Source organism: Pieris rapae, chromosome 17, assembly GCF_905147795.1.
Source record: "Pieris rapae chromosome 17, ilPieRapa1.1, whole genome shotgun sequence".
NCBI classification, from domain to species: domain Eukaryota; kingdom Metazoa; phylum Arthropoda; class Insecta; order Lepidoptera; family Pieridae; genus Pieris; species Pieris rapae.
In genome coordinates, this window is record NC_059525.1 from 8,209,079 (window position 1) to 8,229,513 (window position 20,435).

General features: G+C 31.3%; 4 protein-coding genes across 7 annotated transcripts; 2 read left to right on the forward strand and 2 right to left on the reverse strand.

The window, feature by feature from the left end:
* The first annotated feature begins 89 nt into the window (after positions 1-89).
* LOC110992500 (ribosome biogenesis regulatory protein homolog) lies at positions 90-2,307 on the forward strand. Its single transcript, XM_022258342.2, has 5 exons — positions 90-330; positions 403-681; positions 793-1,012; positions 1,462-1,724; positions 2,116-2,307. Exons 1-5 carry the CDS (start codon positions 182-184, stop codon positions 2,261-2,263), a joined length of 1,059 nt encoding a protein of 352 aa, XP_022114034.2. The 5' UTR covers positions 90-181; the 3' UTR covers positions 2,264-2,307.
* Positions 2,308-2,425: 118 nt separating this feature from the next.
* On the reverse strand, positions 2,426-7,123 carry LOC110992499 (DNA fragmentation factor subunit beta). Of its 4 annotated transcripts, none has more exons than XM_022258341.2 (5): positions 6,880-7,123; positions 6,566-6,701; positions 6,262-6,450; positions 6,047-6,181; positions 5,724-5,943 (listed from the first exon to the last, which is right to left on the reverse strand). In XM_022258341.2, the coding sequence occupies exons 1-5, from the start codon at positions 7,000-7,002 to the stop codon at positions 5,861-5,863; spliced, it is 666 nt and encodes a 221-aa protein (XP_022114033.1). In that variant the 5' UTR covers positions 7,003-7,123; the 3' UTR covers positions 5,724-5,860. The 4 variants fall into 4 exon arrangements, with proteins under 4 accessions (XP_045487970.1, XP_022114031.2, XP_022114033.1 ...); XM_045632015.1 differs by having other exon boundaries at positions 5,806-5,964; XM_045632014.1 differs by having other exon boundaries at positions 2,426-6,181; positions 6,573-6,701.
* Positions 7,124-11,059: 3,936 nt separating this feature from the next.
* On the forward strand, positions 11,060-13,406 carry LOC110992495 (thymidylate kinase). Its single transcript, XM_022258332.2, has 6 exons — positions 11,060-11,358; positions 11,460-11,560; positions 11,706-11,853; positions 12,135-12,252; positions 12,563-12,649; positions 12,945-13,406. Exons 1-6 carry the CDS (start codon positions 11,280-11,282, stop codon positions 13,042-13,044), a joined length of 633 nt encoding a protein of 210 aa, XP_022114024.1. The 5' UTR covers positions 11,060-11,279; the 3' UTR covers positions 13,045-13,406.
* A 232-nt stretch (positions 13,407-13,638) lies between these two features.
* LOC110992494 (protein penguin) lies at positions 13,639-20,147 on the reverse strand. Its single transcript, XM_022258330.2, has 8 exons — positions 19,464-20,147; positions 18,801-19,206; positions 15,869-15,996; positions 15,527-15,692; positions 15,083-15,259; positions 14,460-14,691; positions 14,021-14,220; positions 13,639-13,827 (listed from the first exon to the last, which is right to left on the reverse strand). The coding sequence occupies exons 1-8, from the start codon at positions 19,916-19,918 to the stop codon at positions 13,651-13,653; spliced, it is 1,941 nt and encodes a 646-aa protein (XP_022114022.2). The 5' UTR covers positions 19,919-20,147; the 3' UTR covers positions 13,639-13,650.
* Positions 20,148-20,435: the final 288 nt, after the last annotated feature.

Consider the following 20,435-nt stretch of genomic DNA (forward strand, 5'->3'; position numbering starts at 1 on the left):
CAAATAAATTATAATATAGTTTGGCGTGACTGGCAACAATAGGCTTGTAGTGTCAATAAATTGTTTTTGATTTATATAATGTCAATTGTCAACTATTCGTATGATTCTGACAGATATTCAAGCACATGTGGTTTAGTGTGAATTGTTTCGATTATTGTTCGTTGTAGGTATATTTCATGAAATGGATTTAGTAAACGAGATATTAGAGCGGGAGCAGCAGAAGGCTGATAAGTATAAGCCTATTGCAGTTGAAAAACACCTGGATGTCGAATTCGATATAGGCACGCTCGTTGCTTTTGACACTAATGATCTCGATTCTAAACTTATCAAGTTAGTATTTTAAATATTTGTGTTTATTTTTAGTAATTAAGTTTAATTTTATACATTTATGTTATATCGCAGGTCAGAAAAAGACAGAGACTCATACTTGGAGTCACTAACTCGTGACAACACGCAGCTTTTATTAAATAAAATATGGGAGCTTTCAACTGAGAGAATAGATGAGGCAATTGTAGTTCGATTACCACAACCAACAACTGTCATACCTAGAGCTAAACCTGTGCCAAAACCTAAACCATTAACTAAATGGCAAGAATTTGCTAAAGCTAAGGGTATAACTAAGACAAAAAAATCCAAGTTAGAATGGGATGAACAGTTACAGAAATGGGTACCATTATATGGGTAAGTAGTCATCATTACTGTGGTTTTGTTAAGTGAAGCTATTATGGTCGGCAATCTAATACTTAAAACTATATATTAGTATACATTTAACTAGTTGCCTCTTTCTAACAGTTTCAAAAAAGCAGCTGCAGAAAAAGAAAAGAACTGGCTGATACCTGTTCCACAGAACCTAGATCCAATGACAGACATGTATGAAAAAAAAGCGTCAGAGAAGTCTGAAAAGGTAGCAAAGAATGAATTACAACGATTGAAAAATATTGCTAGAGCAAGGAAAGTTAAAATACCTAGAGTTGGATTACCAATCACATCAGATAAAGCTTCATCCACACAGGTATGTTAATATATTTTACATTTGCACTTATATCCAAAAAGCAGTGCTAGAAACTAGATCTATTTATTATATTATATAAAATTAGTGTAACGAAATAAATATGAATAATTGAACCAAAAAATATGTATGTATTTAGATTGATTTATTTGGCAGGTAGGGTAGTTTTGCGTATTCAGCCTACTCTGACAATATGGCCTAGTTACCTAAATGTGTTAGTAGTGTGTTATGTTAGTGTGGCATATATTTATTTAATTTGTTTCTAATGTGTTAAAAAGGTTAAAACATTATTTTAGAGGAAGACATTAAATAGTTGTCTTACACATATATATATATATTTTTTATTTGTTAAATTTGAAATCAGCTGGTTTGAATTATTTTAGTTTTATTATAAGATATGCAAAATAAGTAATAAAAAAGTATATTTTATAATGTTGTATTTTAATTTACAGTTGGCCACAGCCACCTCAGTGGCAAAGGCATCAACAGCATCTCTTGGTAGATTCCAAGATAAACTTCCTAAAGAAAAGGATGCCAGAGGCAAGGGAGTCCATGAGCTTATTCCAGGAAAAGAAAGAAAGAGGAAACTTCCAGTACCAACTCCAGCTGCTGAAAAGGAGCACAATCTGAGTATCATTGACAGGATTCTTAAGAAGCGGCCTAAAATTGATATGGAAAAAGCTGTTTCAAAACATATTCATGAAGAACAAATGCAGTAAGTTATAGCTCTAATTTCTGATTTTATATAAGTTTTTGTTTATGCATAACACATTTAATTGAAATTAATGTTTATTTTCTTATCTGTGGCCTTTTTTAATTTGAATACATGTAATGACATACTTCTTTTTAATTAACTTTTATGAGATTATTATATACATTATACACATTATGTACATATGTACTGTATGTGTGGTTATTATATAATAACTAATTTAAATGTTAAATAAGTAAATAATTACTCAGTATGAGTAATTAATTATTATCAAATACTACAGCTTTTTTATGCCAAAAAGTAACATCTCATGTAAGCTGATAGGTGCTATACAAAAACGATTCTCGTCATATAAATTTCAGGGTAATGTTGTTTATTCATTATTGTTTTTCAGAAGATCAGAAGAGAAGCGGAGTATGAAACCTATGAAAGGTAAACCGAAAGGTAAAGGAAATGCAACTAACTTTTCAGCAAAGAAGCCTAAAGGAGGTAAGGGACAGAGAAATCCTAATAAAAAGAACCCTGGCAGGAAGAGGCGATAAAGTAGCTTTAACTTTAAAGTGTAATAAATGATAACATACAGGCATTGGTGTTTTTAATTCTTTTATATAACTAGAAAGGTCAGATTGTATATAAAACTTCATATAATATTTTTATCAGGTTTATTTACGACCAAAACATTTGTATGTAATTATTTCAAAATATATAGGTTGCAGTGGCGAAGAGTCCATACAAGCCGATTCCCACCGGGTTACCTTTCAAAAATCAGTTCCATATTCATACAAAAGTATTTACATTCTATTTCATTAACAAAGTATTATTAATTAAATGCCTGCGCGATTTACAATAGCAATAGTAATTCTTAGCAATACCCTAAGTATCACATTTCATTTTATAGTCGTAAATTAATCAGCGCGTCAATTTTTCGTACCTAAATTACATTAAAGGTAACTCGACGAATTACAGCTTATCTCGGCCAACGTTTTACTATGAGGCGAAAAGAGACAGAGCGTGTCAAACCATCTCTTTCTAATGCTCGCTAACTGTACGTAAAATTTAAAGAAAGATAAGGCTGATCGCGACCGGCTTGCAGTTCTCTCCTCTCCTCTATTAGAAAGAGACAAAGAAATTATTGTTATTGAACCACGGCACGGGAGAAAGAAAACACGACAAAATTAAAAAGAATTAGCGTTATAATGAAATCCTTCGCAAGTCATATTCTTTTTATTTTGGCATATTTTCGCGTTCCATTTCGTTTGGTTGAAAATAGATTATTTTTAGTATGTGACATGTGTTCCCACCACGTACCACTGGTGCGTGATAATTTCGTTTGTTATATTTTAATATTTGTGTTATTTAAACTGTGACTGATTCTGTAAGGTAATTTAATCGCAGATTTGGTTAAATACTGTGGATTTTGTTTGTTATTATGGCTTTAATTCATATAGAGTGCTGTTCAACATTTTTTTGGACCGGCTTCCCTTTGCCAAAATTTCACCCTTCGCCACTGATAGGTTGTCACAATAAATTATAAGTAGATTAAAAAAACGTTTTTATTTACTAATAAATAGTTTGACTTATCTTTTTGTCACTTAAGATCTAAGAATATATCCAACTTTCTTAAGATCTAATAATGGAGAAGGTTTAATACTGTATAACAATAGCTAATAATCTAAACACTATACCATCTTATCACTTCTATACTGAATAAAAAGTGAAACGAAATACTGATTTCATACAGAAATTAAGTAAAACATGCAATTCCTTAAAAATAATAAAAACCTACAAATGAGAAATAATAGAGCTAATGAACTGCTTTTAACTGTATTGTCTACAACTAAATTTAATTTGTAACTATTATATTATTGGTGCTTATTCTACTACTATAACATCTTATAACTTCATTTTTCTTAGCTATGACAATTTGTTTGTCTAACATCAATATGCTACAACTCAAATCTCTATAAAGCTATCTTGGAAGCATCTATGATTAATTACCTACAATTCACATCACATACAAATCTACTTTTAAACTTACAATAATAGTTTTTAAAATGATTTGAACAATGCTGATTACAAATTTAACAGGGACAGTATGTTCAACAAGTTTTAAATTTCTATATAAGATTTGCTTATAACAATTTTTTAAATATCTGACACTGCTTGATTATTTACACTTGAAATTATGTATTTATTTTTATCTGTGTACAAGATTAATTTATAAATATTAATTAGTAATCCATATCAGTACAGAATTTTAATTAGTAAACTTGTGCACTTAAGAATATTATAACAAACTCATCATCTATTGAAAATAAATAGGAACCTTAAACAGGTTTGAATTATCTAGAGACATTGTATCTTTATGACGGATTAACTGATTTTAGGAAAATAGAAGAATATACTTAAAATGTTTAATCTACTCTAAACTAGGAAGGAGCGGATGTAACATGAATAGACTATTATTTATAGCAAAACACATTTTGTTGGACATTTTTAAGCATGTAACATTATAAGCTATTAGAATTACTAACCACCCAAACATTTTTTGGATTTCTAGCAAAGAATAAGGATATTTAAATATCATTTAATAAACCAGTGCAATGATTAGTTAAGCATAAAAAAGTTAATATCAAATGATTATTAAAAAGAAAACAATTTGCTTGCTATCTAAAACCCTGTGTTTGAGTAAATTTTCATCAAGATAACTATAAAAAAAATATTTGAAAATGTGTAAAAACTAAATTATTAAATTCGTTATATCATTTAAGTCAAATATTTAAATTATGATTATATCTTAGCTTTAAAAATACTTTAATGACTTTTGGTACAGGTGTTTGCGTTTTGAAACCTTTATTCGCACATAATTAAATAAAAGCAGAATATATATTATGTAGGTATCTATGGCATTATAATTGGTCGAAGGTATAGAGTTCAAATCATTCCAATTAAACCGGTATCAATCTGTACCTAAAGCCATTCGAACTCTTACTTAAATCTAACTCAAGGGATTATAGGAGATCAATTAAGGAATAGAAAAATTCATCTAATAATTACGTCCTTACAACAATAAAATGTAAATAATCACTACATAGAAAGGCTACTTGATTCAGGACAATCACCCAATTAATGGGCAATTATATATAAACTTTATTACTATCTTAACTCATACATTACATGAGATAATAATTATGATCGTAGTATGATGATATAGAGTCTCATTGTAAAGCTAAAATAAAGGTCCATTTTCATAAAAAAAGTGATTAAACATACATAGGGAAAATAAACAAATTTACTGACAATCCTCCTCTATATTCATAAATATAACAAGAATATTCCCATATATAGGTAAATATATTTTTATACAAAAATATATAATTTATTAAATACATGATTAGAATCAATATATTTAGTAAGATTTCCCTTCTGTAATTACTGAAATATAATGGCAGTATTGCATCTAATAACTGGATAATAAATATTTTTATTTAAACTATAGAAAATGTATAAAAGAAAAATAAATATTTGTTTTATAGACCATCAGCATATTTATCCTCTATTCAGATTGCAGCACAATTTTATTTTGGTTTATTTAAAAATCTGATTATAAATTTAACCTAGGCTCTTGTCAGTCAACTTTAAACAACAAACTGATTAGAAACCAGTATGATTTTTGAATATTGAATAAAACATGTCAACTCTATAGAACACCAATGAATATATAACTCCTAGGTGGAGAAAAATGCTAACTCATTAATTTAGTGAGATTTGCTAAAAAATAATCATATTTTTTTTAGCATATTATTTAGACTAAGTAAATTAGTTTTTATTACTTTTCTGGTCAAGACAACTCTGGCACACTGTGTATATATTTGAAGAAGCATCATGTTTACCTTTATAGTGACATACAATATGCACTAGTTTTAAATTTTCATGTGTAAATATCTGCAGATAATACTGCTCTGTATCTATGTTACCACAGTTAATATTTTGTTTACAGCCTATGCAATTAATATTGCCATAATAAATCTTATTCAATGCTTGAATAATTGCTGGTATAATAGATCTAGATAGCTCAATTCTGTGATCCAAATTCCATGTCTGAAAAATTATGCGTTCCTCACGACTTCTATATGGGTTTATGATATGTTCATTTTCATATTGGCACTTGCTTTCATTCCACAGTCCACCACATAGGAAGAGGCCGGTCTTGTTACATAATCTTAAATTATTTTCGTACTTTCTATTGAAATAACCTTCATTATATTTATTACTTTCCAATAATTTCCGTAATTCTAAAAGAAAATTATCAACAAGATTCTTACCATGACCATTTTTTGAATGAATATATAATTCTGAAGATTGTAATGCAGTTTTTGTCTTGTAGTAGTATCCCCTCATTCTTTCTTTAACCCTTTTAGACATAGATTGCTCCTTTGTTTTCTCAGATGGTTCAAGACCTAAAACAATTTTATTGCAAAATACATACTATATTTATCAGCTATTGACTCAATTGATTCAAAAAATAGTTTTGCCTCACCTTCAAACCAATGTGGATCCTGACTTCTCTCACTTAACATGGTTTTATTATCATTAGCAGCTTCAATGTATCTTTGCAACACCAAAAACTTGTCTCGCAAATTGCTGTCAAGAAACTCTTTAGCTGCAAGGCCCGTATCAATAAAATCTTTCTTTGAAGATCTAATCATATTGTAGAAGAAATCAAAGTCTGTAAAACAGATTTATTTCATTTAGATCATTCTTACATTGTACACTATCCTCAATAGATTGATATTACTTCATAATATTTTTTTTTTAAATTTCAATAAATTAATAAAACATACCATTTACCATTGTCTCTTTTTTCTGCAACAGAATAAAAAGTGTCTGAGGTGGTAAAGTTTTCAAGTAGTTGTCATCATCTACAAGTGTCCCGTCTTCTGCTACATATAATCGGCAATTTGCGCAACTGGCATTGAACTAGAAACCAACAAACTAAATTAGGTCATGGCTTACATAAATAGGTCAAGGTTGCACAAGCCTTGGCCCACTTTTATAAAAGGAACTACACACATATTTTAAACAATAAGAAAATGTCACTATGAAATCTTATAAAATCATATTTACAATAGAAAATATTTAAGTTTAAACAACTCACCCCTAACTTTCTGCATGATTTCTCAATTAATTCTTGTAAATTTTCTGCAGCGATACCAACTTTTTTTTCTCTTTTAACATCGGTCACCTTATATCCTTTTTTCATTGTATAGATAATGAGCATGCAAATAATGGAAATCCTTTAGTCAAGTATTAACAATTGAAATTAACGCGCAAAAAACATTAGACGTTACGATCACAAATCACAATACATTCATGAATCATGATTCAGGTTCATAGTTCATTCTTCATAGACAAATAGACTATACTAGTTAAAGAGTAGGGTATGGAAATCTGATACAGAGAACACACCCATTACTTGTATAATTTTTTTTTGTCACGCCATCTTATGCTTAGCCCCTAAACTAGAATGCAACAAATATAAAAAAATGTATATTTGTGGAATAAAATAATGCGATGGAACGATGTATGATAGGGAAAACAAGAAGAGACAAAATAAAGAGTACAGCATTAAGGAAAATAACTAAGGTAATAGATGTTACAATAACAATCAAGAAACTATAGTGGAAATTGGTGGGACACATCGCAAGAGGTACAGAAAAGTGGAGCAAAAAACTGCTTAACTAGTGCCTAAGGTACAGAAATCGCAAAAGAGAGAGACAACTGAGAAGATGGATTGACCACATTAAAGAAACGGCAGGTGATACATGGCAGAGAGTGGCACAGTGCAGAGAGGAATGGTGGGATTTGGAGGAGGCCTTTGCCAAAAAGGGCACACAGATGCACCAGAGTTGGATTAAAATGGAAATTAGTTTAAATGTATATAAAATATATAATGTAAAATGTATCCGAATGCTATGCTATGCTATTATAATAAATATATTTGTGGTAAATTGCTTTTGATTTTTTTTTAATTTTAAACCTTAACAATAATAAATAAACTATAGGTCTACCAGGATCAAAACAAAAAACAATTAAAAAAATAACGATTTTCATATGGTAATGATGTAAAAATATACAAATAAAACTCTTAGTTCTAATCGGTTGATTCAATTTCTTTAAAATATAAACATTATTACGTAACTGTTGGAAAAAATGTAATCTATTAGTGAAAGCCATTTTACCCGATTATAACGAGAGAACTTCAGACTCTACGTATTTAAGCACTTGACAATGTTGGTTTTTTTTAATTTTTATTCTCGATACGAAATCGATATCAGTTTTTAATGCAAGCCAAAGCTTATATTGTATTATATATTATATCATGCGAGAACATTAGAGAGCGCGCCAGTTAAGTTTACGCGGGGCGAAAATTCTGCTTCAAAATTCAAAATGCCTCGATCTTACAGCGATCTATTGGATTATAAGAAAAGAAAAGCTTTAAACACAAACGCGTATCTTGATGATATAACTATTTCTTGCCGTACTCTTGAAGAACACGATCATAACTTAGAAAGTTTTTTGAATGCCGCAAAGAAAGACGGTTTAACACTGAATATACAAAAATGAAAATTTTCCCAAGAATCAATTAATATTCAAGGTACTGAGGTACTTGATAATAGCACAGAATCACCACGGTCGGAGCCAACACGTCGTAGATCTGGCAGTGTCCGTAAAACACCAGAATTTTTCAAAGATTATATATTATTATATACATATATATAACTATCAGCCATAAGCTGATGACGTTGTCTATCTGTTTTGTTACTATCTTGGTCAATGTATCTAATGTAACCAAAACAAATTTTACTGTTAATTTTATCTTATTAAAACCTTATATTAATTAAAGGCTTTCTCTTATTTCAGGCAATAAACTTAAATTTTTAGGAATCTCTTTTGGTTTGGCTTCAAATTTCCTTTAAAAAGTGGTGAAAATGTCGAAGAAACCTCTTCGATCGCAGGAAATATTATTTTTAATAAATATCAAAGAATACTTTATGAACAAGGTGCAAAACAAACACAATCATCGATAATGAGTCAAGCCATGACTGGTTAGTAGGAATAGCACGTCTTGGTACTTTGGTTCTAATACAACCATAAGATGAATTGTTGATATAGGCAGATCTAACAGAGACGTATTTAGTAAGTACGTCCGATAAAAAGGGGAATGGTGGTAAAAAAATATACTTGGATTTTTTTGATTTAAAATTGATCAGAAACAAGATAAATAAGTTTTACACCGTACAAAAAGAAATACCCACTGTTATTTAATTGCTACAAATTCTTCGGTTGGAAGTCAATGATGGAAGAGTATCATTAAGGTAACAAGAATGAATTTAAGTTTTTCAAAGAATTTAAGTTTGAATATAATCTAAAAATAACAACATTTTGTCTTCAGAGTTATTTTGAAAGAAATCGGATTCAAATTCGTGAAGTGCTTATCAAAAAGGACTATTTTAATGGAGCGATATGACAAGTATTTGGACGTATGCACAAGAATAGAGAAGCCGATGATAACCTATTGCAGGCCCCTCTAAAAGTATTTCAGCAGGGCCTAGATGAATCATTGTACATACTGGTGGACTTTTGTGCAACACTGTTGTTTGGTATAGGTCGAAGAGTACAATATAGGTAACATTACAATGGGTTACGTAGAAGTTGATTCCCAACCTTACAAAACATTCATCAGATCCTGGTACACCTATAAATTATGTAACAAGACACAAATGCAAACATTGCCAGAAGACTTACTGGCATTTTATGCGCGGGTAGGTTTTTTTTTTAAGGATCCTAAGTTGAATTTGTTTTTATAATAATATAACTGCTGAACAGTTAGGCTATGGAATTCACTTCCCGTCACTATTCGCTTAGCTCCTTCTCTATCTTGCTTTAAATTTCTGCTGTACAAACATTTCCTGTCCACGTCATATCCCTAACTTGCGTACTAACTACTAACTGACGTGAGACTGATCCTGAATTAAATTATCAGGATTCATGTGCACTTTTTACTGTTTGTTTTTTTGATGTGAAACATCTATAGCCGCACGTAAAACCGATTTCTGGCGTGGCGACGCATGCCGTGGCGACGCGTCGCCACGCTATATGATATTAATTCTAAATGCAGTAGTAAATTTCACATTAAAAATATTTAATGAAAATAATGTTTATTCAACAAATAGTCATCGTTATTTGGAAAAAAAATCGTAATATTTTATTTTATCATTATGACATATTTAGTTCTTATCAGTCTGTTCTTTTCTGCATATTACTTTTACAAAATAATGTCGATGTTTCACATCTACCAGGCGTCCCGTGACGGCTCACATTTTTCTTATGTATCCTGTTAGTTTATTTTTATTTTATTTTTTGTTCCTGCTATGTATGTTTTTTCCTTCTTGTTCTTGTATTTTTAATATGTATTTTTGCACGTCTTGCCTACCTTATGTAAATTAATACAGTTAGTAGTAGTAGTTTTTTTTGCCTGGAAGAAATCGCTCGAAAGCGATAAGGCCGCCAGTTGCTTTTCATTAAATTATGTTCAATTTTTTTTCTTTTATGTAATGCAACGAAGTGTTAATGAATGAAATAAATAAATTATACCACTTCATAGTTTAGGACCAAAGAACAGTCACGCATCGCACCCGGTGTAGGGGGAAGCACCGCCATTTGGGGTTGTTTTGCTGCGAATCAAGATTATTATGCTAATAGTAAGACTTGACTCGGAGAAGCTACGATGGTCGTTATTAATAATTGAAACGTAAACTTAATGTAAATACCTATTAATGTTATTACATTAAGTTATTTGTTACATAAACGTATTCACGTACAACACAAGGCAGTGTCCAATGTCCATGTCAAAGCTACACCTAATATTTTGGTTATTTGATGTAAAAATTGGTGTTCGAAATGAATTCTTGCCTTTCTATATTATCTTGTCTTGTTCCTCTTGAAGTCTACAATCCATTTCTCGCAAATATCCTGCATCTAGTTATTTTAACTCTAATTTTTTGATAAGTAAGTCTTTTCTCATTTAATTTAGTATCCTCCCCTAAACCTTTAATAATCAGTCCAAGGCGATTTAGTATTTCATACTTGAGGTTAATAATTGCATTGTATATTTTAGAATCTCTTCGACATGATCCAAACACGGTTCGGGTACGAGAAGTGTTTTATTTTTCTATAAGTTATTATTTCTGCTATAGTTGTCATTGATAATAGATATTAATTCGTTTCATCTATATAGTTTCTGTATCTATGACAGTTCATAATTGGCTTCTTTTATATATTTAAATGCCATTTTCATTGTTTTCCCTCCAAAAGTACAAAAAGGGCAAACATTAAACTGTATTTATTACCTATAATTGTGTAATTATTATTATTATTCAGATTTCAGAATTTTAGCTCTAAAAGGTGTAAACAATACATTCCTGTCCACCTTATTTCTTCAATTGTAGTAAACAAAATCCCGCAGATATTGAACCGTTCCACAATTACTTAGAAATGATTGTAAAACGTGGTGCTCTTATTGTATTTGAGGGGGTGGACAGGACAGGTAAAACTACACAAGCAAAATTGTTAGGTAAGAAGTAAGAAATAAAACAATTTATGTATAGTACAAATATCACGGCTTTAATTAAGGTTATTCAGGATAAAGTATTAATTCTGAGTTAACGATTTCAGTGGAAAGTTTGAAGAAGAGACAAATACAAGCTGAATATAGAAATTTTCCCAATAGAAATACAGAGATAGGCAAAGTAATTAACAGTTATTTAACATCACAGGTAAGGTATTTATTAATATTTTATACTACTATATTATTCATTAGAACTAGCTATGCAATACCTATTGTAATAAATTTAAATAAATAACCTATTGCCTATTTGTCTCAGTTTTTTACCCAGTTTTAATTACATCTAACATTTACAGAAAGATCTTCCCGATGAAGCAATTCATCTGCTGTTTTCAGCAAATCGTTGGGAGAAATCACGTGATATTCTTGACCTGCTTGAGAAAGGCACAACAGTTATTGTGGACAGATATTGCTATTCAGGAGTTGCATTTTCTGCTGCCAAAGGTATGCATTATATTAATTTAAATAACAAAATATTTCACAAATAGGGTTTCTGAATTAAATTGTTTAGTGTTATATAGTATTTTAGTATATTTGCATAAATGAATCTTCTAAATTTGCTTTTTTCTGCTATAAATTTATTTTTTGTTTGTGATGGATAAACTAAAAAAGCAAACTAATATAAAAAGTTCTCATGAAAACAATGACATAGTTTCTCTTAAGGAATACTATAAATGGTATATTTTTGACCTTACTGATAAAATAAAAAAGTACACATTAAACAGGCCTTGACTTGAATTGGTGCAAGTTTCCTGACATTGGTTTACCAAAACCTGACAAGGTGTTTTTCCTCACTTTACCTCTGGAAGTGATGCAGCAAAGAAATGGATTTGGCAATGAAAGGTTTTAATTTAATTTTCTACTTACCTTTTACCTATAATTAGTTTCCTCTCCACATTTAAGTTCAGTATTTACCTTAGTCCCTAATGTTTTATTAGCTACATAACCAAATTTGAATGTGAATGGGAATAGAACTCATTATGTACTCCATATTAAATAATTTTGCATGCTTCATTAGTTAATTTGTTTTTTTTTATTAGTAAATTGTTAACTTTAGTGCACACTTTAGTACACTACTTTAGTGTATTACAAAATAAATATTAAGAAACAATGGTAAAGTTATTTTATCTCTTGCTTACTTTTTTTGTTTTAGATATGAAGTTCCTGAATTCCAAAAGAAAGTTATAGATTTGTATGGACAATTAAAAGATAATGATTGGGACATAATTAATGCTAACAGGTAATACAGCAATTATAACAATGTATTACCATCACATAATAGATGTCTTTTACCTTTAACCTTCTTAATTTCTCTTTTAAGCAATCATTATTTTTGTACTGGAGCAAAGTTGGGAGACTCATATCATATCAGCATATATATTCAGCAGAGAATATCATTCTACTTGATTAGTTATTTTAATACAAATATTAAACATTTATTGTATTTTAAATAATAACAATAAATTCTTATAGTTTTTTTTAATATTAAAATTTTACAACAATGATCAATGTCAATGATATGGGTATTTTTGCAGAACACTAGAAGTTATTAAAGAAGAGCTTTTACAAAGTACTCTCAATGTGATGAGCACAGTTGAGCATACATCTATTGGAAAACTATGGGTAAAGAAGTAACCTGTGAGAAGATATTGACTTATACAAAGATACAAAAAGCTGTAGAAAATTTGTTTATCTTTTCTATTTTAAGCATCTAGGTGTAGAATTGGATTAAGATAATTTAAAAAAATGGATCTTCTCATTGAGGTTGATCCTCTTTGAATTTAATGACTACTAAACATCACATTTAGACTAAGCTCAGTGATTTAGTACTATCATAGGATAAGTTTTGCCTTTTAGAATAAGATGATAATTTTACATGCATAACGTCATTTCGGGCTTATAATTTAATGTTATTGACGTTATAAAACACGAATATGTAAACAAAAAATGGGGAAGAGACAAGTAGCAACACACCATACCTACTACCTATACTATACCCTTAAGTAATATTCTATAAAATGACTGATTCAAAATAATTTTGTGACCTTGAAAAGTGTATCCACCTATTTTTTGTAATTTTTGCTTACTGACGTAAATGAATTTAAAACCTTGTGATTAATATTTTGTGGAACTCTATATTTTTAGATAAATATTGTGTTCTGTATACACAAGTGATTAAATACTTAATATATTTTATTATTATATGTAAACAATGAATAAAACGATTAATATTACAATTGTCTATTTATTTCCCAAAGACTGTAAGAGTAACTTTGCGCCTTCTGACGATTGTTTCTTTAAGGTATTCTTATGTGAAGATATTTTCTTCTTTAACTTATTAGCTACAGTTTCACCATTGTTTTCTATAAGTTTTAATAAGAAGAAACATCCCCTATTTGTAGGAAGCCAGACTTCAAGCTGAAAATATTAAGAAAAGCATAGTGAACTATGGAGAATGAGGCACACAAATACAATTTTTATTGTGAAACAACCCCAAGTCTGGAGATAGAAACAATACTTAAATAAGTGGGAGACACTTAAGATTACCCATACTATAACTAAAAAATGCTTTGTGAAATAAAAAAGCCCAACTTTAACAATAACTCCTTACCGTTTCATCTTGTATGCATTCACTTATTGCCTCTCCCATTTTGCATTTAGAGTCTGATTTATCCAAAAGAGCCAGTTTCTTCAAACACATGTGTATGCCTGGGTCTTCTATTGCTAAAACTTCTTTATCATTCACTGTTATCTTCCAATCTGAGCGACAGATTACACGCACTAGTGCTTCAAACACATCTTGAGATGATTCTGAAAACCATATTGATTTAATAAAGATTACTTAATATCTAACCTAACCATGACTGCAATTTTTGTTTTTTTGTGATGCTTAACAAGACTTAGCAAACTACCAAGATTTTTTGATAAACCTGAAAACTTTTTTGTGCAGTTTTAAACATATAAACTTCAACAATTTAAATGTGCAAGCATTTTCACACACACTAATGTGCAGAAAGTAAAAATATTTGCCATACTTTACACCAACTTACCGATAGACAACACAGCTATAGCAAGCAGCAATGCTGATTTATTGCTCAGCCAAAACTCAGGATCCTCAACCATATGTTTCTGCAAATCTGGCATAATTGCTTCACGAAGTTCAGTTATTCTTATCTCAGTATCTTTCTTGGAGGTTCCACTTTTCAATCCTTCTTCAAGAAACTTGATAAAACTTGGATGGAAAGCAGCTGGATCCTTGGGCTTCACGAGCCAATGCAGGGTCTGAAATAGTTTGATTGATAAACAACAAAGTCAGTATAATGATATTATTCGTAACAACCACATATGATTGTCTCAAGTAGTTGCCAGACCTATTTGTATAATATGTTCAACATAAACACATTTTTAAATACTGTGATTTAAAAATGTGTTTTGAAAAAAGTTAAGTAAAGCAAAAGGACTTCATATAAATCACTTTAAATGTTTTGAAATATAGGCACAATACATGTATGCTGCAAATAAATAAATAAATGATTTCAGCCTATACTTTTACATGGATGAAATTATGCACAAATGCCATACTAAAGTATAATACTATTTTACAAGAAGTGTGGCAGAATTATCAAAACTTAAGCACTTATTTCTATTATTATTAAATAAAGTAAATGCTTACCATATTTCCCCAGTGATCTTTGGCAATATCCTTTAGATTACTAGCCATTGTGGATACAATAGTTTTCCTGACAAGAACTGTATCATCCACTGAGTCAAATATAGCAATGAGCAGTCTGTAGCCAGTTTTATGTTTGCTTAGTGGTACTACATGTTCTTTGACTACTTTTAATATATTCTGAAACAAAAATATACTAATCTATACCAGCATAATACACTGTGGCAAGTCACTTTTAATTCTTGAATTATCAAGACATAAGATTTAATTGTGCTGCAGATTTATTTATTTACATAAATACATTTATTATCCTTTCAGACATGTATGTACATCTGTTCATGTTCTTATTTTCTACCTTTGTTTATTCATTGGTTTTATTCATTATGACACACTTATGAAAGAACCATAAAACAATATGAAAAGATAATGAATGTCAACAGTTTATACCTTTTTATCCTTGTTTGTTCCTTGCCATACACAAATGCTAGCAGCATTGACACCCGGCATTGAGTTACTAAGTGGTACTATTAGAGGACTCAGTGTTGAAATCAAATCAGCTCTGTCTTCAGTTGAGCATTCCCTAATGTAGTCATATAGGACTGAGTGTAATAACCTATAAAAAAGCAATATGCGTATGATGTTACCAAAATAGTTTTATAATAACAGAATATTATAACCATAGACTTTATGTATTAATAACTAAAATACGTATAGGATAAAAGTAAGAAAACAAGGTTTACTTGTCTATGTATATCCATACATCACATTTAACTTTATAAAGTAACTTACTCTCCGTCATGCAGATTTTTATCAAGTATCTTCTGAATATTAGCTTTGCAAGACTGCAGTATTGCTGACTTCATTTCTGGGCTGTCTTTGTATGTGTCACTGAGAGTTTTAACTTTGTCATCCTTTGTCTAAAGTAAAAGAAATATAACAATATTATTATAAAGTGGCTTCAACTTTTTAGAGTTGGAACAACTAACATGACTAGTCTTGTGACAATATGCGGTGTATTTACCGCCAAATACGTGTGATACAGAATATATGTTATTTTTCCGAATAATTGAATTGTTGTGTGTTAAATATAAAAATGTATTATTATTAGGGGATTTTAACTTAAATTCAAGTAGTGTAAATGTTAAACAATACTTTGAATTTTTCTTGTCGTTTTGTGAATTCACTCAAGTGAGCCGGGTGTTTAATTGTGATGGGAGACAGCTTGATTTAGTTTTGTGCTCGTCGGGTATGAGAGACGGGGTATGTGTGTATGAAGCGGACGATTCATTGGTACCGGTGGATTCATATCACCCACCGCTGTTCGTGGAGGCACAACTCTCATTAGACCGCATCACTCTGTCTGCACAGCCCAAAAGGAAGCATACCGTAAGTGAAATTAAACCTAAATGGAATTTTTATAAAGCTAATTTTCAGACTTTATATTCCTCGATAGCAATCGCCGATTGGAGTGTTGTTTTTGATACGCGTGACCCAGATGGGGCCTTAAATGCTTTTTATAGTATTCTTAATGAGGTCATTAATGATTGTGTTCCGAGAAAACGGTTAAATCCTAGTAGATATAGTAATTACCGTAAATATTGCTATCCTGAATGGTATACTAGGGAAATTATAAGGGACCTGCAGCTAAAAGCAAAATTACACAAGAAATATAAATGTACTAAATCTCCAAACGAGTACCGTGATTTTTCTGCTTGTAGGGCACGCATTAAATTGAATATTAAGCTTGCGTTTGAATGTTATGAAGAAAGGGTACAGAATAATTTAGTTAACGATCCTAAGTCTTTTTGGCATTATATAAGGGCGCGGAATAGTAATTTTGCACATCAAAATTATATTTAAAAAAATGGTAAGATACTATCAGATACGGATTGTGCGGCTGAATTTGCGGCATATTTTTACTCAGTCTACAGTACGGAGACCGCGCGGCTGAATGTGGAGGAGGCGATGGCGACGGGTACCGGGAGTGGCTCATATGTGCACGTATCTGAACTGACATCAGCGCAGGTAAGAGATGCACTTGTCCGTCTAAAGCCGAAGCGCTCGGCAGGCCCAGATGGAATACCAGCATATATTATGAGGGATTGCCGATCTATACTTGCTGAGCCTCTTGCCTATATATTCAATCTATGCCTGGACAACGGTTACTTTCCAGATTGCTGGAAAATCACAAGAGTTATTCCTATACCTAAAAGTGATGGAAAAGACTCTGTGGAAGGATATAGACCCGTGGCAATATTATCGACTCCCGCTAAAATATTCGAAGGAGCTCTGCACCAAGGTATTTTAAAACAAGTAGAACCGTACTTGTCAGAATGCCAGCATGGCTTTAGACCCTTGCGTAGTACAAGTAGCAACTTACTGAACGCAATAAATTATGTTATCCCTATTATGGACGCCGGATTGCATGTAGATGCTGCATACTTTGATTACAGAAAGGCGTTTGACGTCGTGGATAATGACATACTGTTATCTAAGTTGGCAAGTATTGGATTCACTCCAAAACTATTACGTTTTTTTGCTAATTATCTAAGAGATCGCCAGCAGTATGTTGAGTACAAAGGGTGTCAGTCGGAACCGTACTACACTAAATCAGGCGTGAGTCAGGGCAGCAACCTAGGGCCATTGCTGTTTACAATAATGGTGAACGATTTACCAGATGTCATAAGACATTCTAGATGCCTTTTCTTTGCAGACGATCTAAAATTACTCCTGTCAATCCAAGGGGTGGACGACTGCGAACGCCTGCAAGGAGATATAGATGGAGTATGTGAGTGGAGCAAAAAAAATAAGCTCCAATTAAATATCAACAAATGTTGCATGGTGACATTTAGTCGCGCTAAATTGCCTCGTCATCATGAGTACAACGTATCGGGGGTGATACTCAAGCGGGAAACGTCAGTAAGAGACTTAGGAGTGCGAGTGGATGCCCAACTGTATTTACGAGATCATGTTGTGGACATTTGCAAGAAAGCATACGCAAGGATGGGATTCGTGCTTCGAAGGGCAACAACGTTCAGTAATATTAAAGCCATCTCAAGCTTGTACAACACTCTGGTTAGAAGTATGTTGGAGTGTAACTCGTCTGTTTGGGCTCCGCATGAAGCTAAATACTTTCTTATGTTGGAGCGCATACAGAATAAATTTGCACGTCACCTCTATAACAGACTGTATGGCGTCTATCCTTACTATCCTTTAATGTACCCAACATTATTTGTATTAGGGATGGTGGGGTACAATATATTGGAAACCAGACGGGACTTACATTTGGCCTACTACGCACTGAAAGTCTTGAGGGGGATAGTGTGTAACCCGAGTGTACTCTAGGAACTGGGCTTCTTAGTACCTATGGGATATGTGCGACGGCGACAGCGAAGGTTATTTGCGATACCAAAGGCAAGAACTAGTCTGTTGCACAGATCCCCGTTATCCAGGACGTTGCGCTTACTAAATGCTGTCTCCGATACTATCGACATATTTATATGTTCCCAGAGTGAATTCACAGTAGCGATATTGTGTAAATTATGTGTCTAATTTTTATGTACATTATTATATTTTTATTAAATGTTTCTCCACATTGTCGTATTGGCATAGGCTGTAAAGATAATGTGTATGTTTGAAATAAAAATAAATAAAATAAATAAATATTTGTGTACATTTAAGTCATAATGTAAAAAAGCAAAAAAATATATTTCCTACTTACATTTTTATACATATCTCCATAAAATTCCTGCTGCATGTAAGTTTTTTCTTTTTTACTGGCAAATTCTCCATATGCAAAATCGAGAACTGGGGCACTTATAGTATGTGTCGCTAAGGACACTATATTACCATATAGTTTACTTATAACTTGATGACGAATACTATCTGTACCATATTTTAAAATTCGCTTAACAGAATGATGAGCATATTTGGACTGCATCATTGGTACCATAATATCCATTACTTCTTGAGTAATATCCTTCTTTATTTCTTCTGAACCATATTTGAGTAGTACTTGAATAACTCTACTCAAATCATGTGTGAGAGCTATTGATTTATATTGATTCTTTAACAATCCATGAAGTTCATTACATGAGTTATCACGAAAATCCTGTTTAACCACTTTTCTGAAATGTAAATAAAATCATGTGATGATATGAAACAGCAAGATGTCAACAACTAATTGTGTCTATTTTAGTTAATATTACAATTATAAAAAAATATAAAATTCAATATCCTCTGCACTATGAATAACTGCATTATATTTTACACTAAAAAATGTCTCAACACATTTTCACCTCATCAAAAAGTTCATAAAATGTAATTTCACAACACCTTGTCTTATATTTTAGTCTGCATAAATAACATTAACATACTTAATTACCTCTGAATTTGAGCAGATAACAACTTTGCTTTATGTGAAATTTCAAAGATCTCAACTGTTGCCTTTGCTTTGCGTCTTTCTAATCTGAGAGTCTTTTTTTCTTTCTTCATTTCTGACCACTTGGGTTTTTCTTTTTGATCACCATCTTTAGAAATTTTTCCTTTGAAATCTTTTTTAAAGCCAGGTTTAGTTTTGCTAAAACTAGGTTTGCTTTTATCAAACGCTTTACCTTTTACAAATGCAGGTTTTTCCTTTTGAATTTTTGGATGAAGTTTATTTGGCTTCATAGCTTTATCTTTGCCAAACTCTTTTTTCTCATTTTTTTTAAACCCTCCCTTTCCCTTTTTAATATTAAAATCTTGGACCTTGTCAGGTTTTGATTCATCAAATTGTACCTTCTTCTTTTTAGCAGGGGAATCTCCATTTTCTGCTGCTTTTCTTTTAACTTTTTGCATGTTTATAAGATGTTGAGAGGTTATGAGGCGTTGAAAAAAATTTCGTGTTATTTCTATAGATAGCAGACCCCTAAATAATATAAGGTTATATTGTTATTATTGAGAATAGCACATACACTGGCATGTATATTTTTAAATTTATAAATATCAATTTAAACGAGGTTAATGCTTAAAACGCACATCGTGTGCACAACAAAATTGAGCAATGAGCATTGAGCGCAGGCGGCAGGCCACAGATTGTCACAGATAAATAAGAAAGTTGTACCAGCGATAGCAACTCCTATAAAAATGTTTTATACATAATGTTACGCCTACTACCAACTTCCAATAGCCTTATATATCAAAAATCCCTTTCAAATATCTATTATCACTTATATTACTCACTAGATTTTTTTTTAAAGGAATTAATTTAATTTTCTAAATTTAAGTACTATCACATCTTAAGAATAGTATTCGTGTGTTTAGCCTTACTAATTAATTGGATATTCGCTTGAGCTGTCAAAGACCGAAGCGATTT

Bases quoted from the DNA above. Each gene is read 5' to 3' on its own strand.
- LOC110992495 (XM_022258332.2), top strand. From the start codon at position 11,280: ATGATTGTAAAACGTGGTGCTCTTATTGTATTTGAGGGGGTGGACAGG. The intron at 11,359-11,459 runs GTAAGAAGTAAG...TAACGATTTCAG, and splicing joins TACACAAGCAAAATTGTTAG to TGGAAAGTTTGAAGAAGAGA. The intron at 12,650-12,944 runs GTAATACAGCAA...GTATTTTTGCAG, and splicing joins GACATAATTAATGCTAACAG to AACACTAGAAGTTATTAAAG.
- LOC110992500 (XM_022258342.2), top strand. From the start codon at position 182: ATGGATTTAGTAAACGAGATATTAGAGCGGGAGCAGCAGAAGGCTGAT. The intron at 331-402 runs GTTAGTATTTTA...GTTATATCGCAG, and splicing joins CTCGATTCTAAACTTATCAA to GTCAGAAAAAGACAGAGACT. The intron at 1,725-2,115 runs GTAAGTTATAGC...ATTGTTTTTCAG, and splicing joins ATTCATGAAGAACAAATGCA to AAGATCAGAAGAGAAGCGGA.
- LOC110992494 (XM_022258330.2), bottom strand. From the start codon at position 19,918: ATGCAAAAAGTTAAAAGAAAAGCAGCAGAAAATGGAGATTCCCCTGCT. The intron at 15,260-15,526 runs GTATAAACTGTT...TTTTTGTTTCAG, and splicing joins GAACAAACAAGGATAAAAAG to AATATATTAAAAGTAGTCAA. The intron at 13,828-14,020 runs GTAAGGAGTTAT...TAATATTTTCAG, and splicing joins AATGCATACAAGATGAAACG to CTTGAAGTCTGGCTTCCTAC.
- LOC110992499 (XM_022258339.2), bottom strand. From the start codon at position 7,002: ATGCTCATTATCTATACAATGAAAAAAGGATATAAGGTGACCGATGTT. The intron at 6,702-6,879 runs GTGAGTTGTTTA...GTTGGTTTCTAG, and splicing joins AATCATGCAGAAAGTTAGGG to TTCAATGCCAGTTGCGCAAA. The intron at 6,182-6,261 runs GTGAGGCAAAAC...AAATTGTTTTAG, and splicing joins GGATCCACATTGGTTTGAAG to GTCTTGAACCATCTGAGAAA.